Source organism: Gorilla gorilla, chromosome 13 (genome assembly GCF_029281585.2).
Source record: "Gorilla gorilla gorilla isolate KB3781 chromosome 13, NHGRI_mGorGor1-v2.1_pri, whole genome shotgun sequence".
Classification (NCBI taxonomy): Eukaryota; Metazoa; Chordata; class Mammalia; order Primates; family Hominidae; genus Gorilla; species Gorilla gorilla.
The window spans coordinates 112852449-112878510 of NC_073237.2; the positions used below are offsets into that span (position 1 = coordinate 112852449).

At 41.7% G+C, this 26062-nt stretch overlaps 1 protein-coding gene and 1 long non-coding RNA gene across 7 annotated transcripts in view; one reads left to right on the top strand and one right to left on the bottom strand.

The window, feature by feature from the left end:
- Positions 1 to 26062, bottom strand: part of ASTN2 (astrotactin 2) — a 983906-nt gene that overhangs the window by 60751 nt on the left and 897093 nt on the right. For all 6 annotated transcript variants that reach the window (XM_031014728.3, XM_031014726.3, XM_031014725.3 and 3 more), the window contains one exon: positions 1266 to 1407. In XM_031014728.3, coding sequence (XP_030870588.3) covers positions 1266 to 1407 — 142 coding nt within the window. The remainder of the gene's footprint in view (positions 1 to 1265; positions 1408 to 26062) is intronic.
- The window catches only part of LOC109028325 (uncharacterized), a 47869-nt gene continuing 39959 nt past the window's right edge, over positions 18153 to 26062 (top strand). Inside the window, exon 1 of the long non-coding RNA XR_008668388.2 lies at positions 18153 to 18313. This is a non-coding gene — a long non-coding RNA (uncharacterized lncRNA). The remainder of the gene's footprint in view (positions 18314 to 26062) is intronic.

Sequence of the window (26062 nt, forward strand, 5' to 3'; positions counted from 1 at the left end):
GACTTATAGGGGTAAAGCAACTTACCTAAAGTCACATAACTAAAAATGTCAAAGCCAGATTTGAATCCATAGTCTGTGGCCTTTCTTACAATTATTAGGTTATGTTATCTGAGGATAGGACTTCTGTCTTAGTCTCATTCATATCCACAGTGCTTAGCACAGAACCAAAACACAAGAAATACTCAGCAAATGTCTAGTGAATAAGTAAATAAGTTATGAATTAGTAAATGAGTATGTGAATGAAGTAATTGATGAATGAATAAATTAATGTAATGAAGGAATATAAGAGCAGGTGAATAGATGGAAGAAGAGACGAATGGATGGAGGGAAAGAGGGAAGAAGGGCAAGAGGGAGGGATAAATGGAAAATAGATGAATGTTTGGGTAGACAGATAGTTAAATGGATGAGTGAATGAATCCCTGAGTGTCTAAATACAGTAATAAATAAATGAGTTGAATAACTGGTGAATAAAGCTCAACTTCGTAACAACTTCAGCTTTCTAACTTGACAAGGGAGGTGGCCTATCATTCCATAATTAGGGTACATAAGGAGAGGTGGTCTATAAAGCTCTATGTTATAGCTTATGATGGTTGCATCTAGATCTAAAAACAACACTCATTGAGGTAGGAAATAAAAAGTAACAAATGAGCTCCTTTTCTCTTCCAGGCTAACAAATGAAGCTCAGAGTGACTGCCTCTTGCATCTCCAGAAGTTTGAATGCAGTGACTCCAATGAACTCTACAAAGGACTGATAATTGCACTACATTTAAAAGGCTGGCTGGATCTATTAATAAAAAAGTATATATTTTATATATATATATCAGCATATATATCTCAGTATGCATATTTCAGTCTGTATGTGTCTATATATCAGATATACTAATATAATATTTAAAGAGAAGAAAGGATACAAGAGGTAAAAGACCACTAGGCAGAGATCCCTGACCCAACCATCCTTGATAACTTGATCTGTGCTCTTGAGTAAGCCCTCTTCTCTCTCTGAGCTACAGATTTCTAATCAGTAGAAGGAATGGTTTTAAATTTCTGGCCTCTCTGGGCACTTCAGCACTCACCTGGTGTGATTCTGTGATCCACTGTGGCATACTTCTCAAATGGACACTTCTAAACCTTAGAATCTCAAGTTGCACATACAGGCTAGCTAATAAAACATTTGGCTGGCCTGCACAGAATAACTCATGCCATTCGTCTTAGGCTTAAAATCATCCTGTCTGCCTCATGATCCCCACACACCCAACACATCTTACTTGTAGAGACCGTCGGGCTCCAGACACTTGAAGATGACTGAGTAGATACTGACTTCAGGGACCTCTCCATGGCTTCGACCAGCTGCTACACAAGATGTGCCCAGGCCAGAGAGTAAGTCATCAGCAAAACTCAGGAATTCTCCTGGAGGGAGAAAAAGAAAGATGAGCTACCCACCTCAGGCCATAGTGAGCAGACGTTTTTGCTGTCATCCAAACCTATCAAATGTCTTGATACCATTATCAAGAAAAATAATGGATAGAAAAAGCAAAAGATATGAAAATGAAACAGATTTGTATTTAGCCTTGATGACTCTTTGTTCATATTTATGTGCAATTTTTTCATCCATAAAGTGGAAACACTAATACCTACCTTTATAAGATTGTAGCAAGACTCAAATGAGGTAAATTATTGTGTAATAAAAATTCATGAAAAGGTAGCAAGGATATTATGCTTTTTTTTTTTGCTGTAACTATTCTGGCCTTGTCACTGTCATTCACTCCCTGTTAACTCCTTGAGCAAAGCTCTTCTCTATTAGAATTGCATTTTCCTTCTTTGTATAATGAAGGAACTGGACTAAAGATGTAAAATAATTTTCATGTCAAATTGCCACTGTTAGGCATGGGTACTGGATTCATGGAGTGTTATACTGAGATGGACAGAGACCAGCTAAGGAGTAAAGAGTTCTGTGATTGATTAGTGATGAAGGTCATGGAACCTTCACCATGTACAGGATGCACATGATGTCATGGAACGTTCACCATGTACAGGATGGAACAATGGGAGACTATGTGCCACATATTTGTGATCCTCAAACTCCATCACTTCTTTAATTTACTTTAAATCTAACCATTGGATTTTAAGAAGTAGTGGAAGTTTACTAGAAACAGAACTAATAAAGAAGTCTAGGAAGTAAAGAAAACTAGAAAGAATAACTGAACATCTAGACTCTTGGGATCTAGCCTTAGTTCTGTTGAGAATTTGCTGTATAGTCTTGGGCAACTAAATCCTCATTTTTTGTGCTTTAGTTTTCTCCTCTGCATGGTGAAGGTGCTAGAATCATTGTTAGGATTCTTGAAAAAAATAAAATAAAAATACAGATATGAACAAAAATTAAGTTATAAGGATAAACATCGCAGTACTATTTATACTAGCAATAATGTAGAAACAGCTAAATGTCCAACTATATAGAAATGGCTATATCAATTGAGTTCAATGATGCAATAGGCTATTTTATAGTCATTAAAAATAATCTGTGAAAGAATATGAAAGGATATTTATGACATAATGTGAAGTTAAAAACAGGTTACACTATTACAAAATAATCTTATTTTTGTGGAAATTTTATATGCACATGCATTTAAAAACAGAAGGAAGAAAATAAAAACAAATGTTTAAGGTGGACTGTCTGGAAAGTGACATAATGGGCACTTTTTCTATCTTATTTTTGCTTATCTCTATTTTAAAAATTATCTTCAATAAACATATATTGCTTTTGTAACCCATAAAAATATCAATAAAAATTACTTAAAAATAGATAAAGTAAATGGGCCAGACTAAATGGCCTCTAAGTTCCCCTCCAATTCTAAAATTGGATGATCTAGGAAAAAAACTGACATATGAGGTATTTTTGTACCACACAGTATAAAATGATATGAGGCCTCTCAACTGTTGTTTTCTTCTTTTCTTCATGCCTGATAGAGAGTTCCTCAGAGCTCTATTCATGTACAGCCCCACTAATAAACCAGAAAAGGGTGCCAGCTCCATTACATCCTCTCTACCTGGGATTAAGAACAAGACAATGCCATGAAACCATAAAAGAACATTAGTGTTGGCTCGTGTTTCAGAAGACTAGGACTCAGAGCAGCCTGGTGGTGCTTCTCTACCAAGGAACTGGTTGAGCAGAATATACAGATCACTTCCTGTTGGTCTTTCAAAGAAAAGTTTCATTCTTTATTTTATTTATTTATTTTTTTTTAATTTTAATTTTAATTTTTTTGAGACAGGGTCTCATTCTGTTGCCAAGTCTGGAGTGCAGTGGTGCAACCTCAGCTCATTGCAGCCTCTGCCCCGCAGGCTCAAGAGGTCCTCCCATCTCAGCTTCCCAAATACCTGGGACTACAGGCATGCACCACCACACCCAGCTGACTTTTGTATTCTTTGTAGAGATGGGGTCTTACCCTGTTGCCCAGGCTGGTCTCAAACTACTGAGCCTTGGCCTCCCAAAGTGCTGAGATTATAGGCATGAGTCACTGTGCCTGGCCCAAAAGTTTCATTCTTAAAGAAAAACAGTTTTAAAAAGAAGAGTTTCATTCTTCATCTCACAAGTGAATCTTGCAAGACTTATCTGACTGAATTGGCCAGATGGCCCTGGGATTCAGCCGAACAACAGTTCTAGAAGGTATTTGCTCCTATAGTCCAATAGAGCAGGTCTTGATGGGTACTGTTTTTTGGTTTCTATTTTTCACGAAGACAATACATGGTTCATAGACTTGACACGTAGATGCTAGATTTAGGATCAAGTGTCTAAATCAGGGTAGTGCTGGCAACAGGCAATTTCAGCTGCTACTGCAAGACAGACCTGAGACTGAGTACTAATTCCACCATGGGCTGCAAGTCCTTAAACTTCTCAATGTCTCCATTTTTCTTTTTGTTACAAGTTGTTAACAGCACTCTCATGCATTTGGAGTCTACAGAGTAAAGCCAAGGGTCTAGAAAGAAACAAAGATGCCTAGAACCAGAGGTTTGTCTGGAAAATGAAGATGTGAATGAATCTTTTATTCAGCATAAATTTTGGCATCCCACATTTCTTCTGTAGGCCTCTTATATCAGTTTCTTTCATAGTACAACCAGAAACTAACAATATGTCCATTTCAAAAAATATCACAAATTCCAGAGCAATGTATGTGATAAAAAGTTAAAAAAAATAGGGGCATTGGTGGTGAGGGTGAGGGTAGGGGAGAGAAAAGACATGGGATTATTCACTAGATGGAGTGAGGGTCTTATTTCACTTGGGTACTCAGGATTCCAAGTCTGGCTACATGTGTTTGTTTTCTTTGAGCTTGGATCCATGTCTGTCTGCTTTTCAATTTGTTTCCAGATAGCCAATGAGAGAGTTGGATCTTCATGAGTGTATTAGTCATTATCACGTTGCTATGAATAAATACTTGAGACTGGGTAACTCATAAAGAAAAGAGATTTAATTGACTCACAGTTCTGCATGGCTAGAGGGGCCTCAGGAAACTTACAATCATGGCAGAAGGCACCTCTTCACAGGGTGGCAGGAGAGAGAATGAGTGCCCAAGGAAGGGGGAAATAGCCCCTTATAAAATCATCAGATCTCATGAGAGCTCACTTACTATCACGAGAACAGCATGGGGTAACCACCCCCATAATCTAATCAACTCCCTCGAGGTCCCTCCCAGGACACATGGGGATTATTGGAACTACAGTTCAAGATGAGATTTGGGTGAGGGTACAGCCAAACCATATCAATGAAGGAACTCAGTATGTTTGTGGCCTGTGTTAATTACCTGTCTTGAGATGAAAAGATGGCTGATATTCATTTTCAAATGGGAATAGCTTTCCAGATAGTTCCATGAATTTCAGAATAATTGGGACCATGGATACAAGCCCCATAAACATGTCAGGTCAGTAAGACTGGCATGATTCTACGTTCTGAAAAAATTCTAAGGTTTGCAGGTTTTAATTCAAGTGAAGGAACTGGCTCACCTGCAGTATATACAGTATAACTAGTCATACCAAGATCATTATAAGGATATTTAGTGCCCAGTTCTAGTCACAACTGTATGAATATAATCATCTTCAAATGAGAAAGTTAAAAGGAAGGCAACTGACATCTAGTACATATTTTTCTTTTTTCCATTTAATCCTCACAGCAATCTAACAAGTTAGATTTTATCTTCCCCATGGTAAAGCTGAGGTTAATGTTGCAGTTAAAAAGGAAGATAGCTGAGATTAGAACCCCTATTTTTTCAGTTCCAAAGATATACCTTTTCTTTTATACTATGCTGCCTCCTAGAGAAAGTTTGAAAATGATAGTATTAGAAAGGGAGGTTTCTCAATGCTATTCAATTTGCAATTGAATTCCCGCCACACTCTTAGCTTGAGGAATGAGACAATAAAAGAAATGGTCCCTGACCTTCTACAGCTTGTAATCTGACAACAGGAAGGGTTGTTAAATACAAGAACAAACCTATAAAGTAAACTGTAAGATTGCTTTTTTTGGCACTGGGATTTCAGAAGGTTTAAATGCAATTTAGATGAAGACAGGTGAATGAAGTAATCCCCCAGTGTTCTTCCTCACCCAGTGGAGGGGGTACTAAGAAAGGCATGGGGGCTTCTCTATGCACAAATGCAAATCAATGCAATTCAACACATGTATTGTAGTTCCACAACATAACATACTCTGCATCTGGCAACCATACAATTGAATGAGCAATAATATACAGAGCAGTGGTTAAGAGCCTGGGCTTTAAGTTTACTCTGCCTAAGATTAAATCCTAGTACTCCACTTACTGCTTGTCTTGGACAAGCTCCTTAACTCTGTACATCTATATTCTTATATGTAAAATGAGGAGAATAATAGTGTCTAACTTAGACAGTTGCAAACATCATATAAAATACTGTATACTGGAGCACAGTAAGAGCTTAAAATGTGTATCAACTACCACTGTTTTTGTTTTTCTCTTTTTTTTCTCCTCTTTTTTTTTTTTTTTTTTTGAGAAAGAGTCTTTCTCTATTGCCCAGGCTGGAGTGCAGTGCCATGATCTCAGCTCACTGCAACTTCCACCTCCCGGGTTCAAGCAATTCTCCTGCCTCAGCCTCCCGAGTAGCTGGGATTATAGGTGCCCACCACCATGCCTGGCTAATTTTTGTATTTTTAGTAGAGACAGGGTTTCACCATGTTGGCCATTCTGGTCTTGAACTCCTGACCTCAGGTGATCTGCCCGCTTCAGCCTCCCAAAGTGCTGGGATTACAGGCATGAGCCACCGTGAGCAGCCTTGTTTTTCTTATTCTTGTTTTCAACATAACAGAGTAGAGATAAGGACTCTTAAAGATATCTTTTTATCCAAGCTTCTCCTTTTACAGGTGACAAAACTGAAGATCAGAGAAGGACAGTGACAGGTCCATGCCCATACACTCAACAGGAGGAGATTTGGAACAAAAACTTGGTGTCTTGACTCCTGGAGTCTCGGAGATAACTTGTACCAGCCAACTTATGAGATAAAATCACTGAGAATTTAAAATCTCTCAAAGCTAACACAGGAGCCCTTCCTCCCCAATTTCTGACCACTTTATTCAACATGAATATGATATACAGTCCCTGGGCAATTACTACGCACCAGACACTGTGCTAGGTACATGGTTCCACCTTGCCATCTTCTTAAGCCTGGAATTTCTGAGAAAGACACAAAGTCTCCAAGAGATAGGAGTTTAGTACGTTTCTAATATGTCATATATTTTAACAGTGGTTTGCAGATTATAACATAGAGAACTCCAGGGGCAAGGATGAACACTAACAGGAGAGAGATTGGGGCCAGTCTTCCATATACTCACACTAACCTTCAACTAGATCAACTCTAATTTGATCTATTTTATATACTAGTGGTCCATGTTTTTATTTAGTTTTTTACAAAACTGTTTATAAAAGTTGGTTTTAAAGTTTTATTGCTTAAAGTGTTTGAATTCCAGAACTGTGCTGTATTCTGATAGAAATACAGAGGCTTGGGAATGCTACACCTTAATTCAAGGATTTGCAGCTACACAGGGGCAGAATCCAGAATCAAGCCCCACTGTCCTGCATCTGAGCCCTATGCACCTTTCATTAGGCCACTCTACCTGGGAGGCCTCTGCGCCGTCCTCCTTGGTACCTTGTTAGGGGCTTATGGTAGAACCCTCCTAGAACCCAGGCTGCTGCTTCTGCCTCGCCCAAGTTCGTCCAAGTCTCTAACATTCTTTTCCTGTTTTTCTTTCCTTGAAAACAGATAGGGAGTTGGGAGTCGCTGTACAGGAATGTGCCTGTTCCCCATTACAGCTCTTCTGGGGCTGTAACCCGAGTGGGCTGGGGCCAGACCCCCACACATTTCTTTATCCACTCAGACTCTAGCCTTGCTCTCATTACCTTCTGCAGAAAATGTTAATCATGATTCTGCTGCAGCTTCAGAATCAACCCAACAAAGCATGGATCAATTTTTCTAGAGGCCCCACCCCCTATTCCTCAATTCCCTCTCCCTCTCCTTTCAGCAGTCCCTCAATCCTCCTCCTTGTTTCCCCTCTCTCTCTCTTTCTCCCCTCACCCTCTTGCTTCTGAATGAGTTGAGGTCACCGTCAAAGCCGGCCACATGAGCAAATTGAAAACAGGTTGGGAGAAAAGCAGAAAAGAAATTCCAGAATGGAAGGAGCAGTGGGAGTGGGAGGATGTGGGGATGGGGACGGCAAGTTTTTTAGCCCAGGTGAGGAGAAAGGTCCCCAGCTCAGGGCTCCACACTCTTTTCGGGAAACACCAAGAGGATTTAGGAGTCGTCACTCTGGGCCTGGCCTCTCTAACCTGCAGATGCTCTTTGTCATGGTGCCCAGGGAGAAGCACAGCTCTCTCTGCATTTCCTTTACTTGGGCAACTGTAGAAATTCATTATGAGAACTTGTCAGGGACAAAATGCATCTTTAAGGGCCTCACACCTATCAGCTGCAGTTGGTTTGTTTCTTCTGAAACATGGTGTTATTTTAAATCTGAAGAAGCAGTGTGTAGAGATCCTCACCATTATTGTAATGGCAGTAGGAGGCAGTAGAAAGAGAGTGGGTTTTGGGGAGCAGATGACAACTAGTTTTGAAGCCAGACCTACCACTTATGAACTATATTATGTAGAGATGGATGATTAAACTCTCAGAGACTGCTTCTTCATCTGAAAAGATGATCCTATCAATTTCAGAGAGTCAGGTGAGGATTGAGTAAGAGAATATTTATAATATGTCTGATACATGAATAGCTTACAAATGTTAGTGCCCCCCTCACCCCTGCTCCCTCAGGTCTGAATAATTTGTCTGATGGCAAAATTTTTAGTTATCACGCTCAGTTGCTTTTAGGTGCATTACATCATATCTAACTCCCTAAAACCTTCCTGTTTTTTTGCAAAAAGAAGACATTTTGGATGGAAGGAAGGAATAAGAAACAAAGAAAGAAAGGAAGCAAAAAGAGGGAAATAAAAATGTTATTTGGCTTTTATTACATGGCATCAACAACGCTAGACATTTTTACTTATATTGTCTTGGTTAAATATTCAAAACAATCCATCTTGCTTAAAATTCGATAAAACCTAATGAATTCAGTGAATTGTGCTTTTGCAGATGAGGAAACAGTTTCATCTGTAAATAACTTTCTCACAAAAATCTACCTAGGAATGTCAGAGTAAAGGCTGAAGTCAGGACCTTCAGCACCCAAAGTCTGTGCCTTTCCTACTGCACATTTCCCTCCAGACTGCGAGATGCCTAGGGTGGGAATTCTGTTTCAGTCACCCTTGTGTTACTGGTGTCCAGCATAGGGCTGATGATGAAGCTATTTACTGAAGCCTGTGAAACTGAACTTCAGTGGTTGAAGCCTGGATCTGCTCCCATTTACTCGACATCAGCACCTGGCATTAGAACTCTCTCTTGGGATAGCCAGGCTGCCTCCTGCGTAACCTTTCAGGAGTAAATAGGACACAAATAATACAGGAAAGGAGGAAATGACGTAAAGATAAGGGCTCCAAAAAAAGGGAATAGTGATCTAGCAAATACCTACTGAGAGTTTCTGTGTGCCAGGCATCGTGCTGAGACTTCAGGCTCATCCTCATGCCTGCCCTCTAGTGGACACCTGTTGGTTTGACTGGCTATAAAGGCATGCCTCTTTCTACCAATAGCACCTGGGTTTTCCTTTGGGGAACCAGCTCTCCCCCAATTTCAGTCTAAACAATTTAGGTAGAACTAAGGCCCGTTTTATCCTTCAGAGACTGGCATGTGATCGATGGCCAGACATTTCATGTCAAAGGTCAAAAAGACAAGTGACCTAGGCTTAATCAATCAGACTAACTCCAGGTACAGACACCAACCAAGTCCTGATGACATTATCTGAAGCCCTGGACCCAGTTGTGTCTGAGGCCTAGATCTACCCTTGGGTATTTCAGATACATGAGTTAGTATTTTTGCATTTTTGCAACTTTCCATTTGTTTTCTGTTCCTTGCAATCAGGAGTCCTCTCAAATACAAATCCTATGAGGTATGTTTTATGATTGCCATTTTATAAATGAAAAAATAATGCTCACAGATCTAAATCAAGTAGTCCAAAGTCATACTCCATCTAAATAAGAAGGCTGGAATTCAGATTCAAAGCTGTCAGACTCCAAAACCCGAGCCTTTCCTATCATAAAACGCTGCCTAGGGTGAGGGATACAAAGACTACTAATTAACAAGAATTCATGGGGTATCTCCAGTGTCCTGCTTCCTCCGGCCCCTTCTTCCTCACTTCCTGGGCTCCTTTCCTCACTCACTCATTCCAGCCATGCAGACATTCTTCCTCCTCCTCTAACATGCCAAACATACTCCCACCACAGGGCTTTTGCACCTGTGGTTTCCATGGAGCCTTCTTCCCCTTGTCGTCATATGGCTTACTCCCTCTCCTTTCCCAAATCCTTGCTCAAATGTCACTTGCTCAGAAAGGGCTTCTCTGGCCACTCGGTCTACAGGAGCATCCACTATCACCCTTTACCCTCTTAACCCATTTATCTTTACAAAATTTATCACTGTCTCTCATATATTGATGGATTGACATATTGCCTGTATCCCCTGCTGTAAACCCTGTGAGTAAGAGAATTTGTTCACTTAGAATGGTGTCTGTACACAGCAGGTTTTCCATAAATATTTATATAGTGAGTGAATGTATCTGCTGTGTGCTTCAAACTGAGCTGATGGCTGGGAGCACAAGCATGAAGAACACTTTCGTTTGAATTCCCTGGAAAGCAGAGCTTAAGGAAAATGGCTTGGGTGCAGAAGGTTTATTTGGGAGGTGATTCCAGGGAGCAGGTATGGGGTAAAGGGCAGAGTAAGACAGGGAAGAGAAAAAGTCAATATAAAGGTGTATCTTCAAGTTTGCTACTGTATGTGATGGGACCTAATTCTGCAAGACCCTTTTAAGGAGGGAACAAGATACCCCCCAGAACTGTTTGGCTGGAAGTCGGGGAGATGGGGCACTTATCTACCAATTCCTGATTCCCACTGGTTGAGTCCTGTTTTAGTCTATTCTCATGCTGCAATTAAAGACATATCTGAGACTGGGTAATTTATAAGAAAAAGAGGTTTAATGAACTCACAGTTCCACATGGCTGGGGAGGCCTCAACATCATGGTGGAAAGCAAAGGAGGAGCAAAGTCACGTCTTACGTGGTGGCAGGCAAGAGAGCTTGTGCAGGGGAACTGTCCTTTATAAAGCCATCAGATCTCCTGAGAATTATTCACTATCATGAGAACAGCACGGGTAAAACCTGCCCCCATGATTCAATTACCTCCCACCAGGGTCCCTCCCATAACACATGGGGATTATGGGAACTACAATTCAAGATGAGATTTGGTTGGGGACACAGCCAAACCATGTCAAGTCCTTCACCCAGGAGTGTTATTTCCCCACACTTTTTTAAAGTTGTACTTGCACACCGGCCTAGGGAGCTCCTTCAATCTCTCATAAGGCTGTGGGGCAGAAAGTGCAAGTGTGCATCTGAGGTCACTGGCAGCACAAAGTGAGCCTGAGTGTGCACAGAGCTGCTCACCACAGCTGCAGCTGAAATAGCCATGGGCCAAGAGGATATGGCATGGCCCCAGAGGCATCTGCTATAAAGATACAGTCTCTGCCTTTAAGGAGTTTGTAAAAAGAGCAACTGACTTGTCTTCCTTCTTGAGGTCTAGGACAAACTTGTTAGCCTCACTGTTCAAAGAGTTCACAAGCAGTTATCGAACACCCTCTAGGCGCCAGGGAAAGGACTACAACTGTGGTCACAGCTCTGAACCACAGGAGCAAAACCTCTTCCCTGTGATGCTCACAGCTTTGCAAGGGAGAACGGCAAGGACTGCTTTTACGTGCAGCCAACCAAGGAGTCCTGCAACTTATGATTAATACTGAATTTAATAGTATTAACCTCAACATTAATATGCACTTGGCTTATAAAGCCTTCCTTTTTCTACTGCTGGATTAATTAGAGCCATAAAAGCCCTCGTCATCCCCACTGTCTCGAGGACAAATGATGCTAATGCATTTGGCTGCAGCGGGTATTGCTAACATGTGTGGGGAAAGCTGATTTGGGGACCAGACTGGGGAGAAGGGGGAGGGATGAAGGAAAGCCAAGTTCTCCTCCCCACCATCACTCTTTAAGGACCACAGTGTGAGTTCACTGCCTTTGAAGCACTCATCCATGGAGGGTTTTCTTTTACTTTTTTCCTTTTTAAAATTCCATTCCCAAATGTTATATCATTGTAAAGTGGAAAGAACCAACTGTACAATGTGCTTCCTATCAGATTCTCAGTTCCCCTAATACTTCCAACTTTCTCTGGGCCAAACACTTCATTCAACATCTCCCTCTCTGTACAAAAAGGCAAAAACCACGAGGTTGCTGACGGTGGGCCCTAGGAGCCCCTCTGTCCACAAATGTGATGAAAAAGCATAGTATCTGGCAGGGTTGAAGTTATGATTCTTATTTTGTGAAGAAAAAAAGAGAGGCTCAGAGAGTTAAGGCAAGCCTTCCAAACACACAGCTGCTACCTAGCAAAGCTAGAACCTGAACCCAGGTTGATCCAATTCCAAAGCCTGTTGTTTTTCCACCCCAACAGGCACTTCTTAATTGCTCTGTCTCTGTGAACTTCAGTCTCCTTGTCTCTAAAATAAGGATATCAGGCCCAGGCACAGTGAGTGCCCCATGCCTGTAATCCCAGTTCTTGGGGAGGCTAAGGCAGGAGGATCACTTGAGGCCAGGAGGTCAAGATCAGCTTGGGCAGCATAGCAAGACCCCATCTCCAAAAAAACACACACACAAAAAAAACAAAAACAGCCAGGTGTGGTGGCATGTGTCTGTAGCCCTAGCTATATGAGAGGCTGAAGTGGAAGGATCACTTAAGCCCAGGAGATCAAGGTTGCAGTGAGCTGTGACTGTGCCACTGCACTCCAGCCTGGGCAATAGAGTGAGACCCTACCTCAAAAAAAAAAAAAAAAAAAAAAGAGGATGTCAGTATCTACTCTACAAGAAAGTGAAGAAGAGTACATTAAATCCATTAAAGGCTTTATAATCTGCAAAACATGATGTATATGTCAGTAGTTGTTGCTAAGGAAAATTCACACGGTGCCAGGTAAGGTAATAAAAATGCCAGGTCAATACGTCTGATACATATGCCAATGTTCAGCTCCAAGAACATAGCAGGGCACAAAAAATGTGATAGTGAAGGATCTTTAATAACTTGGAAACATAGCCATCTTAAACAAAGCAGAATTTGAATGCCAATACACTAACTCACTTCACACACGAAGAAAAAAGTTGAGGTATGAGGATGCTATGCTGCAGGAAAATGTAGTCCTGAGATTAGAGCTTCCACAACTCTTCCCTAGTTCTCTAAAGAGCTGGCTGCTTCTGTTCCATCAACTCAGCTGAAGTTCCATCCCTTTAGAATCCTCTGCACCACCCCGACTAATGCAAATCCAAACTGCCCACTCTCAGTTATGCCCCACCAGAGAACTCTTGATTTTATTCCAAGCACTAGTGATAATTTGTAGTTACTGTGTTTGCCACTTCATTTACCTCTTTATTTGCTTTTTATTACTAAAATATTAATTCATGAGTTTAGAAGCCTTGTCCATGTTGTTCATGATTTCCCCAGTGTCTAGCAGAGTGTGGGGGGCACAGTAGCTATTCATTAAAGGTCGATTGAATGAATCAAGGCAGGGATGATGCCGGAGAGGTACTCATGACTCAGTCAAGGTTTTGTAAACATGTGTGGACAACTAATGTTCATCCCTTAAGTTTTTGCTCATACCCAATGTCTTTCAAAAAGCTCTTCTTGGTCACTCTTTGCCTTCACCTGGCAAAGTGTAGGGCCCCTCAACTGAGTTCCCACAGCTCCCTGTGTCCCTCTCTATTATAGTCCATAACTCATTGTCCTGTAATTACACATGTAGTTGTCTTCCTCCCCTCATGCACTGGGAGGATTATGGTAAGGTACCTGGCCTGTCTTAGTCACCACCTGAGCCCTAGTGCCTAGGCTTATGCAGAACAAGTGAGTCAATGAACAAGAATGGCTTCCTTTACCCGCTGGAAGAAAGCCCATGGGGTGGAAGATTGGGGGGATGCTAGGACCTCATTATGCATCAACCTTGGAGTTGTGTTGGAAACAGCAATCCCATGAGGTCACTGGGTCTTATGTAAAAGAGTACTGAGTAGAGATTCAGGGCACTGGTCAGTGCCCCTACCTTCTTATGAGATTCTGTACGAATAAGTTCATCTCCTCATCCACCAAAGCACATGACCATAATAAAAAGAATGCTCATCAAGTTCTCCACCAGCCTTTACCTGATTCAGTCTTGCAACTCACCTAACTCCTGTTTATTTTCCTCTATATTTCCCTATCACTTTATCTATCTGCCAGACACCACACCCCAGGAAATCTCCCTAATTGATATGATTGCTTATTGATGCCTGACGAACCCTGGAGTTTCTGCCCAGCCTCACCCTTTGCTACAGCACCTCAGCCACCCACACTGGTTACTCATTAACCCTTTGACTCTACTATCCCTGTGCAGTGAGGATTGCTCTTCTCTTTCCATTGCCCTCTCCTTTTGTAAAACCCTTTTTAGTTTACAATGTATGCCTCCACCACCTCATTAAATTTAAGCTTCACAAGTGCATGATGAGGTGGGCATAGCATAATGGAAGTGAAAATTTCCATTTAGGGGAAGGTGAATCTCCAGAAAGGAATGTGGGTAGCTGAAGAGGTACTGGAACCAGATCACACATTTCTAACCCCTGATCCCGTGCTGCTGTAGCTATAGCTTGTGCTCTTGTCTTCTCATCCAGGCTGTAAGCTGAGCCATGACTAATACAGGCTTACAGCCACCCCCTGCAGTGGCTAACAAGGAACCCGCCCGTACTGTGTCCCTCCAAACATGTTAGGCAATTCAATTCACTAAGATGCTGATATCAAATCTCCTTTGAGAGGGAAAAGCAGCAGAACAGACAATATTGTGCTCAGCCCTGGGTTTGAATTCTGGCTTTGCTAAATGATTCTAAGCAAGTGACGTCATCTTTTTAAGCCTCATTTTCCACATCTGTAAAATGAATGTGAAAATATCTATCTCTAGGGAATCAATGAACTCAAATAAGAATTAATTTAGATAGTGTATGGGAAGCACCTAGCACATTGCCTTGCATATGGTAAATAATAAACAGCAGCTTTGCTATTATCACTGTTATTTTAAAAAATACCAATTCATGAAACACTTTGCGTGGGGTAAGCAGAAAGGAAAAACTCAACAAACTAGGGAAAGTGAATTATCCTCATGTATTTAGCACCTTTTGATCCTCCCAAACCAGAACTGCACAAACTATGTGCCCCAAGATTAAAAACAGCTGAATGCCCAAACTTCCCTCCCTTTTCTAAATATACACCTCAAAGCCTGCCATTAACTAATAGCTGGGTTATCTTCAGTAGATAAGGGAGACTATTTGTCTTTCTTCTTCTCCCCTAGGGTGGGAGAAGAACCCAAGCTCCAAACCCAAGTCTGACCAGGACTCCCCAAAGGCAATCTCTGGGAACCCAAAAGCACCAGTGGGGTGTTTGGTTTTTTGTTCTTGCGATAGTTTACTGAGAATGATGATTTTCAATTTCATCCATGTCCCTACAAAGGACATGAACTCATCATTTTTTATGGCTGCATAGTATTCCATGGTGTATAGGTGCCACATTTTCTTAATCCAGTCTATCATTGTTGGACATTTGGGTTGGTTCCAAGTCTTTGCTATGGTGAATAGTGCCACAATAAACATACGTGTGCATGTGTCTTTATAGCAGCATGATTTATAGTCCTTTGGGTATATACCCAGTAATGGGATGGCTGGGTCAAATGGTATTTCTAGTTCTAGATCCCTGAGGAATCGCCACACTGACTTCCACAATGGTTGAACTAGTTTACAGTCCCATCAACAGTGTAAAAGTGTTCCTATTTCTCCACATCCTCTCCAGCACCTGTTGTCATAGGTGGGAATTGAACAATGAGAACACATGGACACAGGAAGGGGAACATCACACTCTGGGGACTGTTGTGGGGTGGGGGGAGGGGGGAGGGGGGAGGGATAGCACTGGGAGATATACCTAATGCTAGATGATGAGTTAGTGGGTGCAGCACACCAGCACGTCACATGTATACATATGTAACTAACCTGCACATTGTGCACATGTACCCTAAAACTTAAAGTATAATAATAAAAAAAAAACAGCACCAGTGGGATTGAATGAGGTCCTGAGCCCATCCCATTCCCCAAACTCAGTTCTCCTCCACACTCGCACTTGCACACACACACAAAAAGCATATCCCCCTCCCCACTCCATCCCTGGAGGCAACAAGCCTCCAGAAGGGTGGGGAGAAGGCCTAAGCAAAGATGAGTCAGGTTTTCTGGTCGTGCAAGCAACACCATTTAACCAGGCTGAGGTGAATCATTGAGAAGGAGGTGGGACCTGGGAGGTGGCAGAGAGAGGTAGATTTCCAAATGTGTGTGGTGTGTATGTGTATGCATGCATGTATGTGAGAGAGACAGAGAGACAGGGACAGAGAGGCAGAGAGACATAGAGACACACAGAGAGAGACAGAGAGAGACACACACAAAAAACAAACACAGAGAGGAGACACACAACACACAGACACAAAGACACACACTCACACACAGAGAGAGGAGAAAGAGAGAGAGAGAAATAGAGAAAGAGACCAAGAGAGAACTACAGCCAGAAAATACTCAGAAAGACTGAAGCAGAAACTGAGAACCACAGTGACAGACAGAGGAGAAATGGAGAAAGAGAGAGACATAGATAAGAACACATAGGGCCAGAGACAGAGAACCAGAAATAAAAATGCAGAAAAAAGACAATCAGAGAGAAGTGGATAGAAGGTCAGAGACCTAGAAAGACAGAGATAGAAATAGAGAGACATAGACAGGAGTTGGTGAGGAGAGAGAGAGAGAGAAACAGAGAAAATTGGGGTCAGAAAGACCAAGACCAAGGCAAACAAGAAAAACAGAAGGAAGAAAGGAAAGAAGGAAGGAAGGAAGGAGGGAAGGAAGGAGAGAAGGAAGGAAGGAAGAAAGATGGAAGGAAAGAAAAAAGGAAGGAGGTAGAAAAGAAGAAGGGAAGGAAGGAGGGAGGGAGGGAGAGAGGGAGGGAGGGAGAGAGGGAAGGAAGAAAGATGAAAGGAAAGAAAAAAGAAAGGAAGGAAAGAAGAAGGGAAGGAAGGAGGAAAGGAGGGAGGGAAGGAAGAAAGATGGAAGGAAAGAAAAAAAGGAAGGAGGAAGAAAAGAAGGGAAGGAAGGAAGGAGAGAGGGAGGGAGAGAGGGAAGGAAGGAAGATGAAAGGAAAGAAAAAAGGAGGAAGGGAAGAAGAAGGGAAGGAAGAAAGGAAGGAAGGAAGGAGGGAGGGAGGAAGGGAAGGAAGATGGAAGAAAAGAAAAAAGGAAGGAGAAGGGAAAGAACGGAAGGAAGGAAGGAAAGAAGAAAGGAGAAAGGAAGGAAGAAGGAGGGAGGAAGGAAGGAAGGAAGGAAGGGCACGGCAGGACCAGCTAGAAGGGCATCTTCTGGAGATGGATGCCCTTGAGTGACCAGGGCAGCTTTACTTCTGGTCTCACCGCTACTGGGGGCAGTTGATCTGGGAGGAGGAGTGGGGAGAGTGAGAGGGTGACTGGCATTTCCATTCAGCTCCCCTCATCTATCCCTCCCACTCACATATAGAGGTTTTCACTCTATTAAAATGACTCCCTTGCTTCCTCATTTATGTTAAAATTTTCCTTGAAATAAAGAAAAGGAAACAAGGTCACCCTTCAATCCACAATGAAAACTATAAAAGGGTTTTTAGGCTTGGAAAATTTAGCTGGTCAGTTTTTCCTACTGTTTAATAACTGCCTTGGGTTACACTGAATGAGTAAACATGTTTTACAAGCTTCTAATTCATACCTAACCCTATGAGTTCACAGCTTTACATAATATATATATATATATATACACACACACACATATACTATATATACACACATGCACACATACATACTGCAATGTAACATATATAAACACACATACATACTTAATATATATGAATATATGAGTGAGTTCGTGTGTGTGTGTTTGTAAGTAATCTTTCCAATTTGTGCAGCTCATTAGGGCTTACAAAGCACTCTCTTTCCTCATTTAATCCTCACGATAATCCTGTGAGGTAGGCAGTTTAGCATTATCATCCCCAGTTTGCAGGTACCTGTGGTTAAGGTAGAGAGACCAAGAACCCACAGGTCTCTAAGGCATCACAGTCCATATCACAGTTCTGCTCTCCATAGTTCCAAAGCTGACTTCATGAACTTGGGTAGTGCAGTGCCCACTTCTGGACCTGCAAGGACCCAAAACCATGGGGACCCTGAGGCATCATCTGTTTCAGGGCTTCATTGTACAGACAGGAAAACTAAAGCTCAGACTATTACTGCTAGCCTATAGGGTGCCTCTGTGCAAATTGGAAAAACAATAGAAAAATAAAAATCATCTCTTTCTTAAGATACTTCCCTCCCTTGTTCCAATATTCTGATTTGTTAGAACAAGACACTTGATCAATGATTAATACATGTTTATGATGTCTACAATTGGAATGGTGAGCTTTGGAATGTGGTAGCATTGTGAGCAGCAAAACCTGTGCAACTGCATCTGACATCGCCAGGATGGGGGCCCAACCAAGGTGAGGGCAAAGAGGACGGTAAGGGAGAAAGAAAGAAAGAAGGGAAGGTAAGATGGGAGAGACAGCACCTACTTTCTGAGGTCTAAGAAGACAACCCATTTTACTTAAAGGACATTGAGATAATAATAATAACTAGTGTTTATTAAGCTCTTAATCTTTTCTGATACTTACAGTAACCCTGTGAGAGTGTTTCATATTGCTAACTACTGCTTGTATTTCTATCTTGCACTCTCAAGTAATAATAATATTATTCAGAATAACAGTGACAACTGATATAACTTAAGCATTCACAATGTTAGATACTATGCCTAGTATTTCATGTACTGCATCTTATTTCAGCTTAATAACAATATGCTAGCCTGGGCGACATAGTAAGACCTCATCTCTACAAAAGTACAAAAATTAACTGGGTGTTGTAGCGTGCATCTGTAGCTCCAGCTACTCAGGAAGCTGAGGTGGGAGGATCACTTGAGCCTGGGAAGTCAAGGCTGCAGTGAGCCAAGATAGTACCACTGCACTCCAGCCTGGATGACCAAGTGAAATCCTGTCTCAAAAAAAAAAAAAAAAACAACCCAAAACAACAACAACAAAAAACACAAGTTAGCTTATTTCCCCAAATTTACAAATGAGTATATCAAGATTCAGAGAGATACACTAACTTGCCTAAGGTCACTTGGTTAAATTGCACAACTGAGATTTGACTATTATGAGGGAAGAGTAAAGGTCAGACACACTTTCACATCCTCTAAAAGTGACTGAAATGCTTTACATTCTCAATAATTACTAACCATGCTAGCACATCAGAGAACCCTACTTTGCATACGGGGCATCAATATCTCTGACTTCTCATCTCGTGTGCTTTTAGTATCTGATAGTCTACTCATTCCTTTAATCGCTTTGAGGCTACTGATGAATGGAACCATCTAGATCATGAATCCAGGGAGTCTCTGCTCTGGGGAAACAATGTTGGTTCCCGCTCAGCTTTTCCCTGGTGCCCAGCTCGCCTCCCTGTTTCCACCTCTCCCTTACTGGATACCCAATCAATGCAAATGGATCTGAGTAGTCATTAGAGTTTATTTTTTAAGAAAAGCAAGGCAAAACCAAACCAAAACCAGAAGTCTGCCACAATATGCAAAGAACCACCTCTGGATTCCAACAAAACTGGGCTTCCTACCTTTAGCATCCTCTTGTGTAAAACAGGAATAAGAAGTATTACCATTTTAATAGAATGTTTCAAGGATTCAATGTGTAAAATATCTGACCCAGTGCTTCTCCTTAATGTATAAAATGTATTCCCAAAACAAGAGGAAGTGGTGATGGGTCGGGGGCACTCATGTTGCACTAGAACTTTACAGTGTACCTGGTATTTTCATATCCATCAACTCCTAGGCAATCCAAAGCCTCACTACTGCTCCAGCTAGAGCGCCTTCCCTCTCCCTTTGCTGACTACACTTCAATGACTGTGCCCTCCTTGGTGCTCCTGAGGATGCCCCAGGGGCTTTGCTATTGCTACATCCTCAGTCTGGAGCAGTCTACATTCAGCTAGCCACATGGTTCACTTCCTCCCACTTTCAGGTCTCTGCTCAAACATCACACCCTCAAAGAGGTTTGTCCTGATCACTGTAACTAAAATGGTATGCCCCCAACCTCTATCCTCATACCCTATTTTTCTTTCAAACACATAGTACACTTTGACTCTGTATTGCACATCTATTACTTTACCATCATTCCCTCCCAACCCCCTGTACCGGGAACATAAGCTCCATGATAGGAGCTTGTTCAGTGCCTTCTCCTCAGCTTCTGGAATAGTGTTCGGTATGTAGTAGGTGCTCAATAAGTGGTTACTGAATGACTTAACTCATAGTTGTTCATGAAACTCTGAGAGGCTGGCAAGGCTGGCATTCTGATGCACACTTTACATGTGAATAAACTGAGGCCCAAGGAGGTGAAGAAAATTTTCTAAAGTCCGTCAGCTGGTGGATAACAGGAGTGGGACTAGCAAACTGAGCTGCCAGACTCAAATCCAAAGCTCTTTGTATTTCACCAACTTGTATTTCCTATTATTGCTCCCCTTCACCTCCACGCATGCCCTGGGAAATGGGCGTTATTTGGGGTTTTACCTCTTAGGCGGGAAGCCCCAGAGATGGAGGAGTAAGGAGTGACTTCACATGTTCTCCATCCAGACATAGGCCTTGCTAGAGTCCCATGAACAAACTAGAGCTCTGGCCCTCATCTGGGAGCAGGCAGACCAGCCACTAGCAGCCAAAAGGAGGAAGGCATTGATAAATAGAGAGAATGTGGGAGGAGGGCAGGAAGGGGATTGCTGTAGCCATCTCCAACGCTCCAAAAAGTCAGGCAGGAGAAGTCCAATTACCCTTTCAGAGTAATTTCCGCTCTATAAAGAGGTGATGACTTACTTCACTGCCCAGAGGTTTCCATTTGCCAACTGGGGATAGCCAAGTCCTTCAGGGGAGGGAGCGACTTACTGACTCTTCAGCTCCCTGGAGAGGAAAGGAACCTGGGCTTGGATGTGGGCTGTGCTCTGACTTGTTTTTTTACTTTGTGACTCACCTGCCCTCTCTGGACCTCAGTTCACTCATCTATTTAAAGAATTCTGAGGCCTAGAAAAACTCTGGGGATTGGTTTAAGGAAGATGGCATAGAAAAAGGCATGTGTCACAGCATGGGCCAAGTGTTGGGTTCCTTGCTATAAGTCAGGCACTGTGCTTGGTGCTCTACATACATAATCGCTTTAACATTCACAGAGATACTGTGAAGTTGGCATTGTGGTGCTCATTTTGAAGATGAAGAAATGGAGACGCAACATCAGTGAGCGTCTCCAAACTTACACCAATAGTGAGCAACAGTTTTGAGATTAGGACCCAGAGCTATCCAAGCTCTCCATAATTTGTCCCCCTGAAATGCAGAGTTGAAATATTGTCACCTGACAGCCTCAGAGTCAGAGCTGAGGACTTTAAAGACCAATTAAGTGAATCTCCTGTTTTCCAGATGGAGAAACAGGCACAGAAGGGAAAGTGACTTGTCTGAAGACACACAGGAGGAGAAAAACAGAGTCCAATTAGAATCAAACCAGACTTTCTACTGAACTAGAAAGTGAATGTCTGTGTTAATGGCAGTCAACACTCCATCATTATTGCCCAGTTGGTGGGCAGCCTGTTTGTTTGAAGGGCATGAGTTCCTAGAAGTATGCCTCCCATCCTCCCTCTGGACCACAATATTCCCATAGCCTAGTACCAATGCTGGTGCCTCGTGGGTATTCAGAATATTTTGGAATTAGTGAATGAATGGATTCCCAGTCCAGATTCACTCCGCTCTTATTGTTCTTGGCACCTTCCCACATTGGTACTGTCATCTCCACTTGCCTCCCTGTCTGATGTGTTCTTTCTGTCCTTCTGCAAACTCGATCCTCAGGTCCCCATTTCATGTTCACATCCAATCCCACCACTTCTCTTTCTACTTTAGTTTACAGGGAACTCATTAGCTTACATACTTGGGCAAGTTTCACAACTTTCTTCTTCTTCTTTTATTTATTTATTTATTTTTTCTCGAGACGGAGTTTCGCTCTTGTCGCCCAGGCTGGAGTACAATGGTGTGATCTTGGCTCACCGCAACCTCCACCTCCTGGGTTCAGGCGGTTCTCCTGCCTCAGCCTCCTGAGTAGCTGGGGTTAAAGGCATATGCCACCATGCCCAGCTAATTTTGTAATTTTTTTAGTAGAGACAGGGTTTCTCCATGTTGGTCAGGGTGGTCTTGAACTCCCAACCTCAGGTGATCCACCCACCTTGGCCTCCCAAAGTGCTTGGATTACAGGCGTGAGCCACCACACCCCGTAACAACTTTCTAAGCCTCAGTTTTCTTACGTACACAACAGGGATAGAGATAGTAACAGGGTCTTCAGAAAGCTGTCTTGAGGATCAGCAATGCCAGATGAGCTTGGTGAGCACATATTACACATTCAATGCATGGTAGTGGCGTCAAGGTCAACATTGTCATCACCTCACCCAGTTCTATAGCCTGCAAGAATTTCCGTATGCTCTGCTCACTCTTCTAGAACTTCAGTTCCCACTGAATGTGTTCAACAGGACCAATCTTTTGTGAAGGGTACAAGTGTGTGTGAGTGTGTGTGTGTGTACTAGAGGCCTGCCATTTGGGAAGCCCTAACCTATGAAGGTATCATCAAAAACCTTGCCCACGTGGTACCTTACAGTTTACAAAGTACTTTTTTCTTTATTATGAACCTTACAACAGCACTTCAGCGCAGATGATTTTAGTTTTGCCTTATAGATGAGGCAAGTTGGGTATCAGAGAGGGGAGTTGATTTGTCACAACAGTAAGTGGAATATGCAGAATTACTATAAAGGATCTAAGATCTGGAACCAGCTCCACTGACTGTCATATATTCTTTCCTCAGCATCTCTATACACAAGACAAAAGGATAATTAGAGGGCAAGGAAGAAAGTGTTTCCATTGAAGGAAGTGCTAGGAAGAAAGCAAAAGTCAGGGCTATTGGGCAAGGAAGAGGTAGCTTGGAAGATGCTCACAGGTGACACCATCCAGGTGGCACTTCTGAGTGTGGGCTCAGCATCTGCAGCTTCATTTCCATCCCATACCTCTCTTTTATCTCTGAATTTTATATATATATATTTTTAACTATAATTTAAGTTCTAGGGTACATGTGCACAACGTGCAGGTTAGTTACATATGTATACATGTGCCATGTTGGTGTGCTGCACCCATTAACTCATCATTTACATTAGGTATATCCCCTAATACTATCACTCCCCCTTCCCCCAACCCCACGACAGGCCCGGGCGTGTGATGTTCCCCATCCTGTGTCCAAGTGTTCTCATTGTTCAATTCCCACATATGAGTGAGAACATGCGGTGTTTGGTTTTTTGTCCTTGTGATAGTTTGCTAAGAATGATGGTTACTAGCTTCATCCATGTCCCTACAAAGGACATGAATTTATCCTTTTTTATGGCTGCATAATATTCCATGGTGTATATGTGCCACATTTTCTTAATCCAGTCTATCATTGATGGACATTTGGGTTGGTTCCAAGTCTTTGCTATTGTGAATAGTGCCGCAATAGACATACGTGTGCATGTGTCTTTATAGCAGCATGACTTATAATCCTTTGGATATATACCCAGTAATGGGATGGCTGGGTCAAATGGTATTTCTGGTTCTAGATCACTGAGGAATCACCACACTGTCTTTCACAATGGTTCAACTAGTTTACAGTCCCACCAACAGTGTAAAAGTGTTCCTATTTCTCCACATCCTCTCCAGCACCTGTTGTTTTCTGACTTTTTAATGATTGCCATTCTAACTGGTGTGAGATGGTATCTCATTGTGGTTTTGATTTGCATTTCTCTGATGGCTAGTGATGATGAGCATTTTTGCATGTGTCTGTAGGCTGCATAAATGTCTTCTTTTAAGAAGTGTCTGTTCATGTCCTTTGCCCACTTGATGGGGTTGTTTGTTTTTTTCTTGTAAATTTGTTTGAGTTCTTTGTAGATTCTGGATATTAGTCCTTTGTCAGATAGGTAGATTGCAAAAGTTTTCTCCCATTCTCTAGGTTGTCTGTTCACTCTGATGGTAGTTTCTTTTGCTGTGCAGAAGCTCTTTAATTTAATTAGATCCCATTTGTCAATTTTGGCTTTTGTTGCCATTGCTTTTGGTGTTTTAGACACGAAGTCCTTGCCCACGCCTATGTCCTGAATGGTATTGCCTAGGTTTTCTTCTAAGGTTTTTATGGTTTCAGGTCTAATATTTAAGTCTTTAATCCATCTTGAATTAATTTTTGTATAAGGTGTAAGGAAGGGATCCAGTTTCAGCTTTCTGCATATGGCTAGCCAGTTTTCCCAGCACCATTTGTTAAATAGGGAATCCTTTCCCCATTTCTTGCTCTTGTCAGGTTTGTCAAAGATCAGATGGTTGTAGATGTGTGGTATTATTTCTCAGGGCTCTGTTCTGTTCCATTGGTCTATATCTCTGTTTGGGTACAAGTACCATGCTGTTTTGGTTACTATAGCCTTGTAGTATAGTTTGAAATCAGGTGGCGTGATGCCTCCAGCTTTGTTTTTTTTGCTTAGGATTGTCTTGGCAATGTGGGCTCTTTTTTGGTTCCATATGAACTTTAAAGTAGTTTTTTCCAATTCTGTGAAGAAAGTCATTGGTAGCTTGCTGGGGATGGCACTGAATCTATAAATTACCTTGGGCAGTATGGCCATTTTCATGATATTGATTCTTCCTATCCATGAGCATCGAATGTTCTTCCATTTGTTTGTATCCTCTTTTATTTTGTTGGGCAGTGGTTTCCAGTTCTCCTTGAAGAGGTCCTTCACATCCCTTGTAAGTTGGATTCCTAGGTATTTTATTCTCTTTGAAGCAATTGTGAATCGGAGTTCACTTATGATTTGGCTCTCTGTTTGTCTGTTATTGGTGTATAAGAATGCTTGTGATTTTTGCACACTGATTTTGTATCTTGAGACTTTGCTGAAGTTGCTTATCAGCTTAAGGAGATTTGGGGTTGAGACAATGGGGTTTTCTAGATATACAATCATGTCATTTGAAAACAGGGACAATTTGACTTCCTCTTTTCCTAATTGAATACCCTTTATTTCTTTCTCCTGCCTGATTGCCCTGGCCAGAATTTCCAACGCTATGTTGAATAGGAGTGGTGAGAGAGGGCATCCCTGTCTTGTGCCAGTTTTCAAAGGGAATGCTTCCATTTTTTTGCCCATTCTGTATGATATTGGCTGTGGGTTTGTCATAGATAGCTCTTATTATTTTCAGATTATTGATTTCGATCAATACCTAACTTATTGAGAGTTTTTAGCATGAAGTGTTGCTGAATTTTGTCAAAGGCCTTTTCTGCATCTATTGAGATAATCATGTGATTTTTGTCATTGGTTCTGTTTATATGCTGGATTATGTTTATTGATTTGCATATGTTGAACCAGCTTTGCATCCCAGGGATGAAGCCCACTTGATCATAGTGGATAAGCTTTTTGATGTGCTGCTGAATTTGGTTTGCCAGTATTTTATTGAGGATTTTTGCATCAATGTTCATCAGGGATATTAGTCTAAAATTCTCTTTTTTTGTTGTGTCTCTGCCAGGCTTTGGTATTAGGATGATGCTGGCCTCGTAAAATGAGTTAGGGAGAATTCCCACTTTTTCTATTGATTGGAAGAGTTTCAGAAGGAATGGTACGAGCTCTGCCTTGTACCTCTGGTAGAATTTGCCTGTGAATCCGTCAGGTCCTGGACTTTTTTTGGTTCGTAGGCTATTAATTATTGCCTGAATTTCAGAGCCTGTGATTGGTCTATTCAGAGATTCAACTTCTTCCTGGTTTAGTCATGGGAGGGTGTATGTGTCCAGGAATTTATCCATTTCTTCTAGATTTTCCAGTTTATTTGCATAGAGATGTTTATAGTATTCTCTGATGGTAGTTTGTATCTCTGTGGGATTAGTGGTGATATCTCCTTTATCATTTTTTATTGCGTCTATTAGATTCTTCTCTCTTTTCTTCTTTATGAGTCTTGCTAGTGGTCTATTGATTTTGTTGATCTTTTCAAAAAACAAGCTCCTGGATTCATTGATTTTTTGAAGGGTTTTTCGTGTCTCTAACTCCTTCAGTTCTGCTCTGATCTTAGTTATTTCTTGCCTTCTGCTAGCTTTTGAATGTGTTTGCTCTTGCTTCTCTAGTTCTTTTAATTATGATGTTAGGGTGTCAATTTTAGATCTTTCCTGCTTTCCTTGTGGGCATT